Below are 13650 nucleotides of genomic sequence, written 5' to 3'. Positions count from 1 at the left end.
TAAGAGGAACAATCTAGAAAAACAAGTTAACATCTCATTTGTTCTTCCTTTCATTTTCACAGACAGATATACCTGATCAATCTAATTGTTCTGAACTACTTTCTGACACATCTGATCAAACCTAGATCTTGGATGCTGAAAACCTATTAAAATCTCAGCAGCTACATTTAATACAGTGTGGCATGTTCTCTTTGTAGTTAGATGATTTCAGACTAGTTCTCTAGATCAGACAGAAAATTTGGAGAATTGCTGATGCTAACAATCTACAGTATTTCAAACATCAAGACAGGAAAAAAAAAATACCTGATTGTGTAATGTTAAAAGGAAGAAGTATTTGTGCTCTATTTCATTACTATGACTAATTGTTAAAGCTAATCGACATGAGACCATTAGCTTTGTAACCCCAAGAATTACCACGATACCTTTTATGGTATATTTATTCTTGCTTTAAAATGTTAAACCCCCTTTCCCTCACAAAAATAAAAATCCCAGTGAATAACAGAAACAGGCATGTTACAACTATGCTTACTAAAGTAGGCATATTAAGCAAATTCAACTCTTTTTTGAGCAAAGAATAAAATAAAAGGGACTTACCAAGGGCAGTGATGGTCCATTTTTAAAACACACCTAAAAGAGAAGCAAAATATGATGTGATAAGTAGGGCTATGGAAATGAAGCAACACCTCATAATTTAAGTCAATTTCACACTAGTATTTTTGCATGGTACCAGTAAATTTATTTCTATAGCTGCTCTAAGATTATTGTGTTCTCAGTTATTCCTTGTATTAGCCAATCACAACAATTTATAGGATCATGCTTGCAACAAGTTGCATTCCTAAAAATTCAATCTATAAAAAGGGTTGGGAAATCTAGACTACTGATACAGAGAAAAGGTCTAGGATATTGCCTTTCATTTTGCTCAATATACAGTTAATTAAAACTATGGAAGAAACTATATGGCTACATCTGTGTTTGAATCCAGGGTAAGATAAATACAAGTGGAACAAGCACCCAAAAAGAAAGATATGAAGATTATGCCCAATTAACATAAAAGTGTGGTTTTATAAAGCTGGAACAATTAGAGTAACAAAATAATGTAGTACTGAGTTATAACACAAAATGTAAAGAGAATGAAGCATCAATGATGAGAGAGAATCATTGAACAGCTTCCTCCTGCTTTCCCCCTACTGGGGATTGAGCATGCAACCTTGGCATGTGCCCTGACCAGAATCAAATCATGATATCCTAGTACAGCGTTTTTCAACCGCTGTTCCGCGGCACACTAGTGTGCCGCGAGGTGTTGCCTGGTGTGCCGTAGGTGCAGACAAGACAAGAATTTTATAATTTTTCACTATTTTGTTTACTTAATATTTCATAATAAAGTAATTATAAAATACTTTCTTTGTGTTTATTTGATTCCTATTCAAGAGAATTACTTTATATATAGTCAATATAGGCACAGAGTTAAATTTTTTAACATTTTCAATGGTGGTGTGCCTCGTGATTTTTTTCATGAAACAAGTGTGCCTTTGCCCAAAAAAGGTTGAAAAACACTGTCCTAGTATGTAGGTCATGTTCAAGCACTGAACCACACTGGCTGGGCAAGAGTAACTTGATAGTTGAGAAATCTGACAAACACTACCTCAACCAGATGATCAAGATTAACATAACAATGATGTCATATTTATATTATGTACCCTATGTATGATATAATGAGCATGGTACTTTACCTCTATGGTTATCCTCCCTGAAACATATTACCCAAGTCAAATCTAGAGAAAAATTTCAGCTGAAATATATTCTACATAATACCTGACAATACTAAAAGCTGTTAAGGTTATATAAAAGAAAGAAAATTCTGAGAAAGTATCACATCTAAGAGGAGCCTTAGGAGATATGGCAAATAAATGTAATGTGGTGTCCTGAATGGGATCTTGGAAGAGAAAAAGAACATTAGGGGAAATCTGAATAGAGTATGGATTTAAGTCCAAAATAATGTATAAATATTTGTTCATTAATTGTAACAAATTTATCATCCTATATAATAAAGAGGTAATATGCAAATTACCCCTCACGTCCTCACAAGATGGCTGCCTATGACCAGGATGGCAGGGTGGTTAGTGAGAGACGACAAAATGACTGAACAGAGGCTGCGTGGGGCAATCAGGCCAGCAAAGGGGGGAAGTTGGGGGCAACCAGGATGGAAGGGGGGCAGTTGTGGGCGATTAGGCTGGCAGGAGGGACAGTGAGGTGTGCCTAGGCCAGCAGGGGGGCAGTTGGAGGTGACCAGGCCAGCAGGGGGAAATGAAGGGCGACTAGGCTGTTGGGAGTTGGGGGTGACCAGACTGGCAGGGGGTCAGTAAGTGGCAACCAGGCCAGCACGCAGAGGCAGTAAGGGGCAATCAGGCTGGCAGGGGTTCGTTAGGGGCGACCAGGCAGACAGGTAAGCGATTAGGAGCCAGTGGTCCAGGATTGTGAGAGGAATGTCTGACTGCTGGTTTACACCCGATCCTGGGGATTGGGCCTAAACTGACAGTTGGACATCCCTTAACCTGTTAACCTGGGAGTTCCCTTTTTAATGAAGCAACCTATAATGGGCGTGTACTCTTTCACTAGGACGTGTCAGTACGTCACGCCCGGAGGACGTAATTTCATATTATTTTTTATTTATTTATACTTAATGAAAATAAATGAAATATATATATATATATATATATATATATATATATATATATATATATATATATATTTGTTTATTTATACATATATAAAGCCCTAAGGAAAATACAAAATTACAAAAAAAATTAGAAAAGAATACCGACAAAAAAAATGGATACGTTGAATTAAAAAATTATAAATTTTACAAACAATGATAAAGTTTACAAAAAATAGCTGAAACCAGTTTGGCTCAGTGGATAGAGCGTCGGCCTTCGGACCTAAAGGTCCTGGGTTCGATTCGGGTCAAGGGCATGTACCTTGGTTGCCGGCACATCCCCAGTGGGGGGTGTGCAAGAGGCAGCTGATCGATGTTTCTCTCTCATCTCATCGATATTTCTAACTCTCTATCCCTCCTCTTTCCTTCCTCTCTGTAAAAAGTCAACATATATTTCAAGGACGTATTCATACGTCCTACCCGTTCCCTATATTGTTTACGTTTGACGAATTTATAGGTCCTGCTCGGTTATTAAGGGGTCCCGGATTGGAGAGGGTGCAGGATGGGCTGAGGGGATCCCCACCTATGCACAGATTTTGTGCACCGAGTCTCTAGTATTAATATAAGCTGTTAATAATAGGGAAACTATGTGAAACTTATGAGAATTATCTTTAAAACTAGAGTCCTTGTGCATGACATTTGTGCACTGGGGGGAAGGAGGGTCAATTCAGCCTGGCCTGCACCCTCTCACAATCTGGGACCCCTTGGGGGATGTCTGCCTCCCAGGTCCCAAGGTGTCCTCAGCCCGTCCTGGCTTCTGAACACCATGGGGCAGCTCCTGAATTGAGCACCTGCTCCCTGGTGGTCAGTGTGCATCATAGTGACTGGTTGTTCAGCCATTTGGTCTACTTGTATATTAGCCTTTCATTATATAGGATAATTCTATTCATCTAATACAGTTCTAAAAATGTTTATTTTTATTTTTTGTTAATCCCATTGATTTTTAGAGAGAGAGGAAAGGAGGTGGAGAGATAGAGAGACAAAACCATCAATATGAGAGAGACACACCTATTGGTTGCCTCCCAGGTTGAGCCATTTACCAGAATCGAACCTGGGACCCTTCTGTCTGCAAGCCAATGCTCTATTCACTGAGCCAAACTGGGTAAGGCTAAAATATTTATTTTTTAAATGAGACTTTATTTTTCTCTTCTATCTTTAGAATAGTTTGAATTATCATCCCTATGAGTGTGTTTGGCATGTGCTCATTATAATTGAAAGGAAATGCCCTTATCTAGGAATGGTTACACGTTAAGATCAGTCACATTGTTGTCTTGCCAATGATCTGTTGCAAAGCTTAGTCCAGGGAAGATATAGCTATCACTTACATAGCACAGGCAGAGCAGTGGTGGCAGCGATCTGGCTTGATCAAATGGCACTGGTCACAGAATCTTACAGCTATAGGAAAAATAAGATGGTTAACACTGATTAGAGATCAATGTGATACCATCTATTTTCTAGCTTATTTGAATGGCTTAATATATATATATATATATATATAAATTACAGGTAGTCAAACTCATTTCAAGTTATCAAGCAAAAAGCAAATTGCATAAGAGAATTGTGGTATGTATGTTTTATAATTTAATAAATCTTTATTGTTCAGATTATTACATTTGTTCCTCTCCCCCCCCCCCCCGCACATAGCTTCCCTCCACCAGGTTCCTACCCCACCCACTGCCTTTACCTCCCCCCCGACTGTCCTCATCCATAGGTGTACGCTTTTTGTTCAGTCTGTTCCCACACCCCCACTCCCCCTTTCCCCCAAGAATTGTCAGTCCATTCGCTTTCAATGCCCCTGATTCTATTATATTCACCAGATAATATTGTTCATCAGATTTTTTATCCCCTTAGTTTTAAAATTCACTGTTGATAGATACATATTTGTTGCTCATAATTTTTATCTTTATCTTTTTCCTCTTCCTAAATAACCCCCTTCAGCAATTCATATAATTCTGGTTTGGCGGGTGATTAACTCCTTTAGCTTTTTCTTATCTGTGAAGCTCTTTATCTTCCCTTCAATTCTGAATGATAGCTTTACTGGGTAGAGTAATCTTAGTTGTAGTTTATTGCTATTAATAACTTTGAATATTTCTTGCCATTCCCGTCTGGCCTGCATAGTTTCTGTTGAGAAATCAGCTGATAATCATATGGGTGCTCACTTATAGGTAACTAACTGTTTTTCTCTTGCTGCTTTTAATATTCTCTCTTTGTCTTTTGCTATTGGCATTTTAATTATGAGGTGTCTTGGTGTGGTCCTCTTTGGATTCCTTTTGTTTGGGGTTCTGTGTGCTTCCTGGACTTGTAAGTCTATTTCTTTCACCAGGTGGGGGAAGTTTTCAGTAACTATTTCTTCAAATAGGTTTTCAGTATCTTGCACTCTCTCTTCTTCTGGGACCCCCATGATTCTGATGTTAGTACACTTGAAGTTGTCCCAGAGACTTCTTACACTATCTTTAACATTTAGATTCTTTTTTTCTTTTTGCTTTTCCAGAATAGTGTTTTTTGCTTCTTGGTATTCCAAATATTTGACTTGATTCTTGCAGTCCTCTAGTCTGCCTTTAGGTCTCTGTATAATATTTTTTTATTTCAGTCAGTGTATGCTTAATTTATAATTAAATTTATCAGCCTTTTCTAGGAAATTATTAAAATTTTTTATAACCATAGTTTTAAACACTATATCTAGTCTTTTGCTTTCCTCCATTTCCTTCATTTGTGGCCTGCCTGTTTTGTCTCTGCATTTTAGTGCTTCCCTGAATTGATGGAGTTGCTTTGTGCGCTAGGTGTCTTAGCAGGGCCCAGTAGCTCAGGCTCCACAGTTACATGAGGTTGACACTCTTGGTGCAGCCCTTTGTGGGCTGGATGTGCAGTATTGTTGTAGTTAAGCCTTACTTGTTGTTGGTATCACTGGGGGGAGTTGACCACCAGGCCAATTGGCTATGAGGATCAGCAGTGTCTCCACTGGGAGGGCTTCTGTGCTCAGGTTGAATAGGGAAGAGTCTCAAGGTGGAGCAGACAGCCTTGGTTTCCCTTAAGAGGACCCTGTGTCTCACCCTAAAAGGGCCCTGTGTCTCAGTGTCCCATTCGGCAATGGCTGCACGCACCAGTGACAGAAGGCCCTCGAGTTTTGCCCACTGCCAAACAGTCCAGTTTCTCACCGATTGAGTCTGGTACCAAAGTCTCACCTGCAGCTGGATTTCAGTGCAGCCAGGAGGTTTTATTTTCCTCCAAATGAGAAAGCTAGCCGTGCATTGCTGCCCGCCCTCTCCACGAGTAAGCCAGCCGTGTATTCAGCCGCCTGCCCTTTGTACGCGAACAGGTCTCTGCACCTCCACAGATCCTCTGAGTCTGTGTCCTTTTCTCTTTCCTTCTAGTTGTAGAATATCCACTCAGCCAGCTTTCCGATGGTTCTGGACGATGTCCACTCTGTCTTCCAGTTGCAGTTTTAAAATCGTTGTGCGAGGCATCAGAATAGGTGTTTACCTTATGGCTCCATCTTGGTTTCTCCCCCGATATGTATGTTTTTTCCCCCTGTTGTATCAATCTTTATTTTCAAATACAAGCAAAAGTTCATTTAGAAAGTCACAGAAAGCTTAGCCAGCTGGGCTGCACGGGCTCAGGAAACAAGCTACAGAGGCAAAAAAAGGTCCCTTGGAGCTTAGGAGAGAAAGTGTGCACAAAGGTATGTGACTTCAGGGGGGAAGAGAGGGAATGGTGAGAGAGAGAGAGAGAGAGAGAGAGAGAGAGAGAGAGAGAGAGAGAGAGAGAGAGAGAGAGAGAGAAAGGAGGTGCCCTGCCAATAGGAGGGGGGGGAAGGGCTCAGGAATATGTAAGAGATAGAGAAAGTGTAGCCTATTGTATCAATCTTGAAAATATAAGTACCTTTTTGGGAATGAAGGTAAGGGGAAAATTTTTCATATCATAGGATTAGACATAATACCTAATCATAAAAGAAACTATATTGTCAACTTCTGGAGTGATCTTGGGACAATTATTTAGCCTCTGTTTACTTTAACTCTAGTATCTGAAAACTAGGGTTCATATTTTATCTTCTGTTTTTTCAGACATTTCATTCTATGAGGTAGATAAAATTCTTAAAGCATAGAAAATATAGTGGTTTTTAGAATAACTATTTGGAAAATAGAAGAGACATTGTAGAAAAATAGTTCAAGTGACCATTTCATAGATAAAGGAAGTAAAGACCTGAGTCAAACCAAGTGAATTATACAAGGTCACACAGTCAGTGAGTGGTAGGGCGGTGACCAGTATATGTTTTCTGACCCCATAGTTTAGTGTTCTCTTCACACTGTCTGATATAAAAATCATTTCTCCCCCCTCCTTCCTTATTTCCCTTAGATAAAAGGCATTTTTAAGCTTTTTTTAAATTAGTTAACATGCCATATTAGATTAGTTTCAGGTGTACAACATAGTGGTCAGATATTTATATAGTTTACAAAGGGATTACCTTGATAATTCTAATACCTAGCTGAAACCATACATAGTTATTACAATACTAGAGGCCCAGTGCATGACATTCAGGCACGGGGGGGGGGGGGAGCGGGGGGCGGGAGGCTCAACCCAACCTGCACCCTCTCACAGTGCAGGGGAACGGGCCTAAGCAAGCAGGTGGACATCCCCTGAGGGTCCTTAGCATTGCCACAGAGGCAGGAGAGGCAAGCTTGACTTCTGGCTGAGCTGTGCTCCCCCTGTGGAGGCACATTGACCACCAGGGGGCAGCTCCTGCATTAAGTGTCTGCCCATTGGTGATCAGTGCATGTCATAGCCACCAGTTTTTCTGTTGTTTGGTTTACTTGCATATAGCCTTTTATTATATAGGATAATTGACTATTTCCTCTATGGTGTACTTTATAACCCCATGACTATTTTGTAACAATGAATTTGCATGTCTTTTTCAATTAAAAAATATATATATTTATTTGATTTTGGAGAGGAAGGGAGAGGGAAAGAGATAGAAACAACAATGACAGGGAATCATTGATTGGTTGCCTCCTGCTTGCCCCCCACTGGGGATCCAGTCCACAACTCAGGCATGTGCCCTGACTGGGAATCAAATCATGACCTCTTGGTTCATTGATCAACACACCCGCCGGGCACCAATTTGCACATCTTAATCCCTTCTCCTTCTTCTCCCATCACCCCAAACTACCCTTCTGACAATCATCAAAATGTACTTTGTATCTATAAGTTTGTTTCTGTTTTGTTTGTTTACTGTTTTTAGATTCCACATACAAGTGAAATCATATAGTATTTGTCTTTCTTTTATTTATTTCATTTAGCATAATACCCTTTATATCTATCCGTGTTGTTACAAATGGGAAGATTTCATTTTTTATGGCTGAGTTATATTCCATTATACAAATATACCATATATTCTTTATCCACTCATCTATTGATGGACATGTAGGTTGCTTCTATATCTTGGCTATCTATCCTATATAATAAAGAGGGAATATGCTAATTAACTGCCATTTCCTCAAGGATGGTGGCACCCACAGCCACAAGATGGTGGCGCCCAGTCCCTTTAGCCCCGCCGTGGCAGCATACATGTGGCATGGCTGGACCACCCCCAGGAAGGTCCAGCCACTCCATACACCTGCCTCCGGAGTCTCCTCGTCCCCTCAGCCTCCTTGCCACCCATGGCCAGCCTGAGGCACAGGCAAGCCTCAGATGGCAGCTGCCCAGCCAATGCCCGAGGTGCAGGCAAGCCTCGGATGGTGACTGCCCAGCTATCCAGGGCCAGCCTGAGGCTCAAGTAACCAGGGCTGGGATGAGACTTGTGCTGCCAGCAGTGGCAGCAGCAGAAATGTGATGAGGTGTTACCTTCCACTGATCACCGAGTCACCTCCTGCCCCTGAAGGATCCTGGACTGTGAGAGGGGGCAGACTGGGGTGAGGGACCCCCCTCCAGTGCATGAATTTTCATGTACTGGGCCTGTAGTTATATATAAAACCCTAATATGAAAATAAAATGGTGAAACAGCCAGTTGCTATGATGTGCACTGACGACCAGGGGGCACGCGCAGGATATGGCGGGCATTGGCAGCAGACAACAGAGCACAAAACATGGTGGGCATTGGCTGTGGCTGGAAGGTAGAGCAGGTGAACAAGGGCTCTAGACCAAGGCAGGGGTGCCAGTTGCTGTCATCAGGGCAAGCCTCTGATGATTACTGAAAATTCTTTGCTTCCATGTGCTGAGGTCCTGCCTGGTGCTTGCACCTGCTACTGGCGCTGACCCCGCGTGCACCCACTGTAGGTGCTGGAGCCACTGCTTGCACCTGCTGCCAGCACCTGGAACCCGCCCTGATTGCTTGGCACCATCAGCAGGTACAATGATAGCTGCAGGCCATGATCACCCCTCAGGGCTTCTCCACCTCCCCCTGCTCCTGAGGGATGATCAGGGCTGGAAGCCACCTCTCACACCTGCTGCTGGTGATGGCCCTGCTTGCACCCACTGCTGACACAAGAGCTGATGCTCGCACCACTGCCAACACCGGCCCTGTTCACATCCATAGTCAGTGCCAGAGTTGCTGCTCACACCCGTTGCCAGTGCCCGGTGCCGGGACCGATCTCTTGGTGCTGTCAGTGGATGCAAGTGGTGGCTACTGGCCCCGATTGCCCCTGAGGAATTTTCCACCTCCCCTTGGTCGTGAGCGGTGATCGGGGCAGTAGCCACCATTCATACCTGCTGCTGGCTTTATGCCATCAGTGGGTGAGAGTGGTGGTGGCAGGAGTGGGGCTGCCAGCAAACAGGGGATTGGGGGCCACAGTGAAAGGTGCGGGGAGAGGGCTTGGAGGATGGGCCAAGACCTGCCCCTCTGCCCACCACAGCCTCGTGCCCCACAGTTCCTTTCAAGGTACACTGGTCCTAGTAGTAAATAATGCTGCAATAGACATAGGGTGGTATATATCTTTTTGAAAAAGCAATTTCTCTTCCTGCTCATTTTCTCTGTATTTATTGATATGTGTTTAATGACTGTGTTTAATGACATTAAGTGTAACAACTAAAATTATGAATAATTTGAGCTAATATCATAATTTCATCAAAAGTGTTAACTAAACATACACAACTGATTCAATATAATAGACTTCAAATTCAGCACAGTATGTGTTCATTTCCAATGATAGGTAGTAATCAAAGTTTGATATAATTGATGCAAGAAAGAAGGGTACTTGCCTGTTTGACTCTTTCAGCATATTTAAAAAAAATTTTTTTAATGAAATTTGGGGGGGGGGGTATAGGTTAATGAGATAATATAGGTTTCAAGTGTACATTTCTATGATACATGATCTGTATATTGCATTGTGTGCCCAACCCTAAAGTCATATCATCTATCACCAGGTATTTGTCCCCCTTTATTCCCCCCAACCTCCTTTCCTCTGGTAATGAGCATACTGTTGTCTATGTCTCTGAATTTCAGTTATATCCCACATATGAGTGAAATCATATGGTTCTTAGCTTTATTTGACTGACTTATTTCACTTAGTACAATATTTTCAACCATCATCCATGCTGTCTCAATTGGCAGTATTTTATATTTTCTTATGGATGAGAGATATTCCATGGTATATACATACCATATCTTCTTTATCCAATCATCTATTGAGGACACTTTGGTTGTTTCCGTGTATTGGCCACCATGAATAATGCTGTAATGAACATAGTTGGGTATATATCTTTGCAAATAAATGTTTTCAAATTTGGGGGGCTGATACCCAGGAGAGGTTTGTTGGGTCAAAAGGTAACTCTATTTTTAATTTTGAGGAACCACCATACTGTTTTCTATAGTGGCTGTATCAGTTTACATTCCCATCAGCAGGGAATGAGGGTTCCTTTTCCTCCACAACTTCTACAACACTTGTTATTAATTTCCTTATTGAAAATAGGCATTCTAACCAGTGTGAGGTGGTATCTCACTGTAGTTTTGATTTGTAATTATCTAATAGCTAACCAAGTTGAGCATCTTTTCACATATCTGTTGGCCATTTGTCTTCTTGGGAGAAGTGTCTGTTCAAATCCTCTGACCTTTCTTTCCTCTATTTTTTTAAATATATATTTTTATTTTTGATAGTATTACAGATATCTCCCATTTTCTCCTCCCCCACCCCCAATTCTCCCAGCCCCTACCCACTCCCGAATGTCTTCACCATGCTTCTGCCTGTGTCCATGGGCTCTGCATATAAGTATATAAGTTATTTGGCTTATCTCTTCTTATACCCCCACCCCACATTGAGGTATGTCAGTCTGTTCAATGCCTTCCTACTTCAGGTCTTATTTTGTTGGTAAATTCCTTTTGTTCACTAAATTCCACAAATAGGTGAGATCATGTGATATTTTTCTTTCTCAGTCTAACTTATTTTACATGGCATAATATTCTCCAGATATCCATGCTGTCCCAAAGGGTAATAGATCCCTATTTTTCACAGCTGTATAGTATTCCACAGCATAAAAGTTCCAAGGCTGTTTTTATCCGTTCACCTACTGATAGGAACTTGGGCTGTTTCCAAATCTTAGCTATTGTAAATAATGCTGCTATGAACACAGGGATGCATATATTCTTACTAATTGGTGTTTTGGGGTTTTTAGGATATATTCCCAGAAGTGGGATTGCTGGGTCAAATGGAAGTTCCATTTTTAACTTTCAAAGGAAACTCCATACTGCTTTCCATAGTGGCTGCACCAATCTGCATTTCCATCAGCAGTGAACTTGTGTTCCCTTTGTCCTTATCCTGGCCAGCAATTGTTGGCTGTTGATTTTTCTGATGATAGACATTCTGACAGGTGTGAGGTGATAGTCACAGGTCATTGTCATTTTAATCTACATCTCTCTGATGATCAGTGACTTTTTTCATTTGTCTCTTGGCCATTAGTATGTCCTCTTTGGAGAAATGTCCATTCAGGTCTTCTGCCAATTTTTAAATTGGATTGCTTGTCTTCTTTTTATTTAGTTCTATGAGTAATTTATATATTTGAGATATAAATCAAATATCAGATACATCATTGGCAAATATGTTCTCTTATTCAGTGGATCTTCTTTTTAATTTGACGGTGGTTTCTATTGCTGTGCAGAAGCTTTTTATTTTGATGTAGTCCCATTTGTTTATTTTCTCCTTAGTTTCCTTTGCCCAGGAGATGTATCCATAAATATATTGTCAATTGAGATGTATGAGATTTTACTACCTATGTTTTCTTCTAAGATTTTTATGATTTTATGCATTACATTTAAGTCTTTTACCCACCTTGAGTTTATTCTTGTGTATGGGACAAGTTGGTGGCTTCGTTTCATGTGTCTTTCCAGTTTTCCCAACACCATTTGTTGAAGAAACTCTTTACTCCATTTTATGTTCTTGCCTCCTTTGTCAAATATTAATTGATCACAATTGTGTGGGTCAATGTCTAGGGTCAGTGTTCTGATCCATTGGTCTACATGCCTGTTCTTGTGCCTCATACCAGGCTGCTTTGGCTATAATGGCTTTGTAGTGTAGTTTGACATCCAGTATTATGATTCCCCCTACTCATTCTTTTTTTTAAAAAAATTCTTTATTGATTAAGGTATTACAAATGTGTCCTTATCCCCACCCTTTACCCCCCATTCATGCCCTCACCCCACCTGTTGTCTGTGTCCATTGGTTAGGATTATATGCATGCATACCAGTCCTTTGGTTGATCTCTTCCCCATACCCTCACCATCCTCTACATCCTCTCTGAGGTTTGATGGTATGATTAATGCTTCTCTGTCTTTGGATCTGTTTTTGTTCATCAGTTTATATTGTTCATTATATTCCACCAATGAGTGAGATCATGTGATATTTATCTTTCTCTTACTGGCTTATTATGCTTAGCATAATGCTCTCCAGGTCCATCCATGCTGTTGCAAATGGTAAGAATTCCTTCTTTTCAAATACTGCATAGTATTCCATTGTGTAGATGTACCACAGGTTTTTAATCCACTCATCTGCTGATGGGCACTTAGGCTGTTTCCAAATCTTAGCTATGGTGAATTGTGCTGCAATAAACATAGGGGTGCATATATCCTTTCAGATTGGTGGTTCTAGAGTCTTGGGATATATTTCTAGATGTGGGATCACTGCAGAGAATGTGAGTTCCATTTTTAGTTTTTTGAGGAAACTCCATACTGTTCTCCACAGTAGCTGCACTAGTCTGCAATCCCACCAGCAGTGCATGAGGGTTCCTTTTGCTCTGCATCATCACCAGCACTTGTTGTTTGTTGATTTGTTGGTGATAGACACACTGACAGGTGTGAGAGGGTACCTCATTGTTGTTTTGATTTCCATCACTCAGATGATTAGTGATTTTGAGCATGTTTTCATGTGACTCTTGGCCTTCCTAATGTCCTCTTTTGAAAAGTGTTTATTTAGGTCCTTTGCCGATTTTACTATTGGATTGTTTATCTTCCTTTTGTTAAGTTGTATGAGTTCCCTGTAAATGTTGGAGATTAAACCCTTATCGGTGATAACATTAGCAAATATGTTCTCCCATACAGTGGGCTTTCTTGTTTTGTTGATGGATTCTTTTGCTGTGCAAAAGCTTTTTATTTTTATGTAGTCGCATTTGTTTATTTTCTCTATAGTTTCCAATGTCCTAGGAGCAGTATCAGTGAAGAAATTGCTTTGGCATATGTCTGATATTTCTCTGCCTGTGCATTCCTGAAGTATTTTTAAGGTTTCCCCTCTTATGTATAAGTTCTTTATCCATTTTTAGTTTATTTTTGTGTACGGTGTAAGCTGGTGGTCTAGTTTCTTTTCTTTCTTTCTTTCATTCTTTTTTTTAATGTATCTGTTCAATTTTCTCAACACCTTTTGATTGAAGAGACTGTCTTGATTCCATTGTACGTTCTTGCCTCCTTTGTCGAATATTAATTGAGCATAGTGCTTTGGGTTGATTTCTGGGTTCTCTCTTCT

At 40.6% G+C, this 13650-nt stretch overlaps 1 protein-coding gene across 3 annotated transcripts in view; it reads right to left on the bottom strand.

Moving 5' to 3' along the window:
• Nucleotides 1–13650, bottom strand: part of ZDHHC15 (zDHHC palmitoyltransferase 15) — a gene marked incomplete at its 5' end in the record, with an annotated part of 235674 nt that overhangs the window by 115268 nt on the left and 106756 nt on the right. For all 3 annotated transcript variants that reach the window (XR_014793696.1, XM_084869722.1, XM_084869723.1), the window contains 2 exons: nt 595–627; nt 4039–4108. Coding sequence is in view for 2 of the 3 variants with exons in the window: in XM_084869722.1 (XP_084725848.1) it covers nt 595–627; nt 4039–4108 (103 nt within the window). The remainder of the gene's footprint in view (nt 1–594; nt 628–4038; nt 4109–13650) is intronic.

Source organism: Pipistrellus hanaki, assembly GCF_964339955.1.
Source record: "Pipistrellus hanaki genome assembly, chromosome: X".
Taxonomy (NCBI): Eukaryota; Metazoa; Chordata; class Mammalia; order Chiroptera; family Vespertilionidae; genus Pipistrellus; species Pipistrellus hanaki.
Note: the sequence above shows the minus strand (reverse complement) of the source record. Positions and strands in the feature narration are given on the sequence as shown.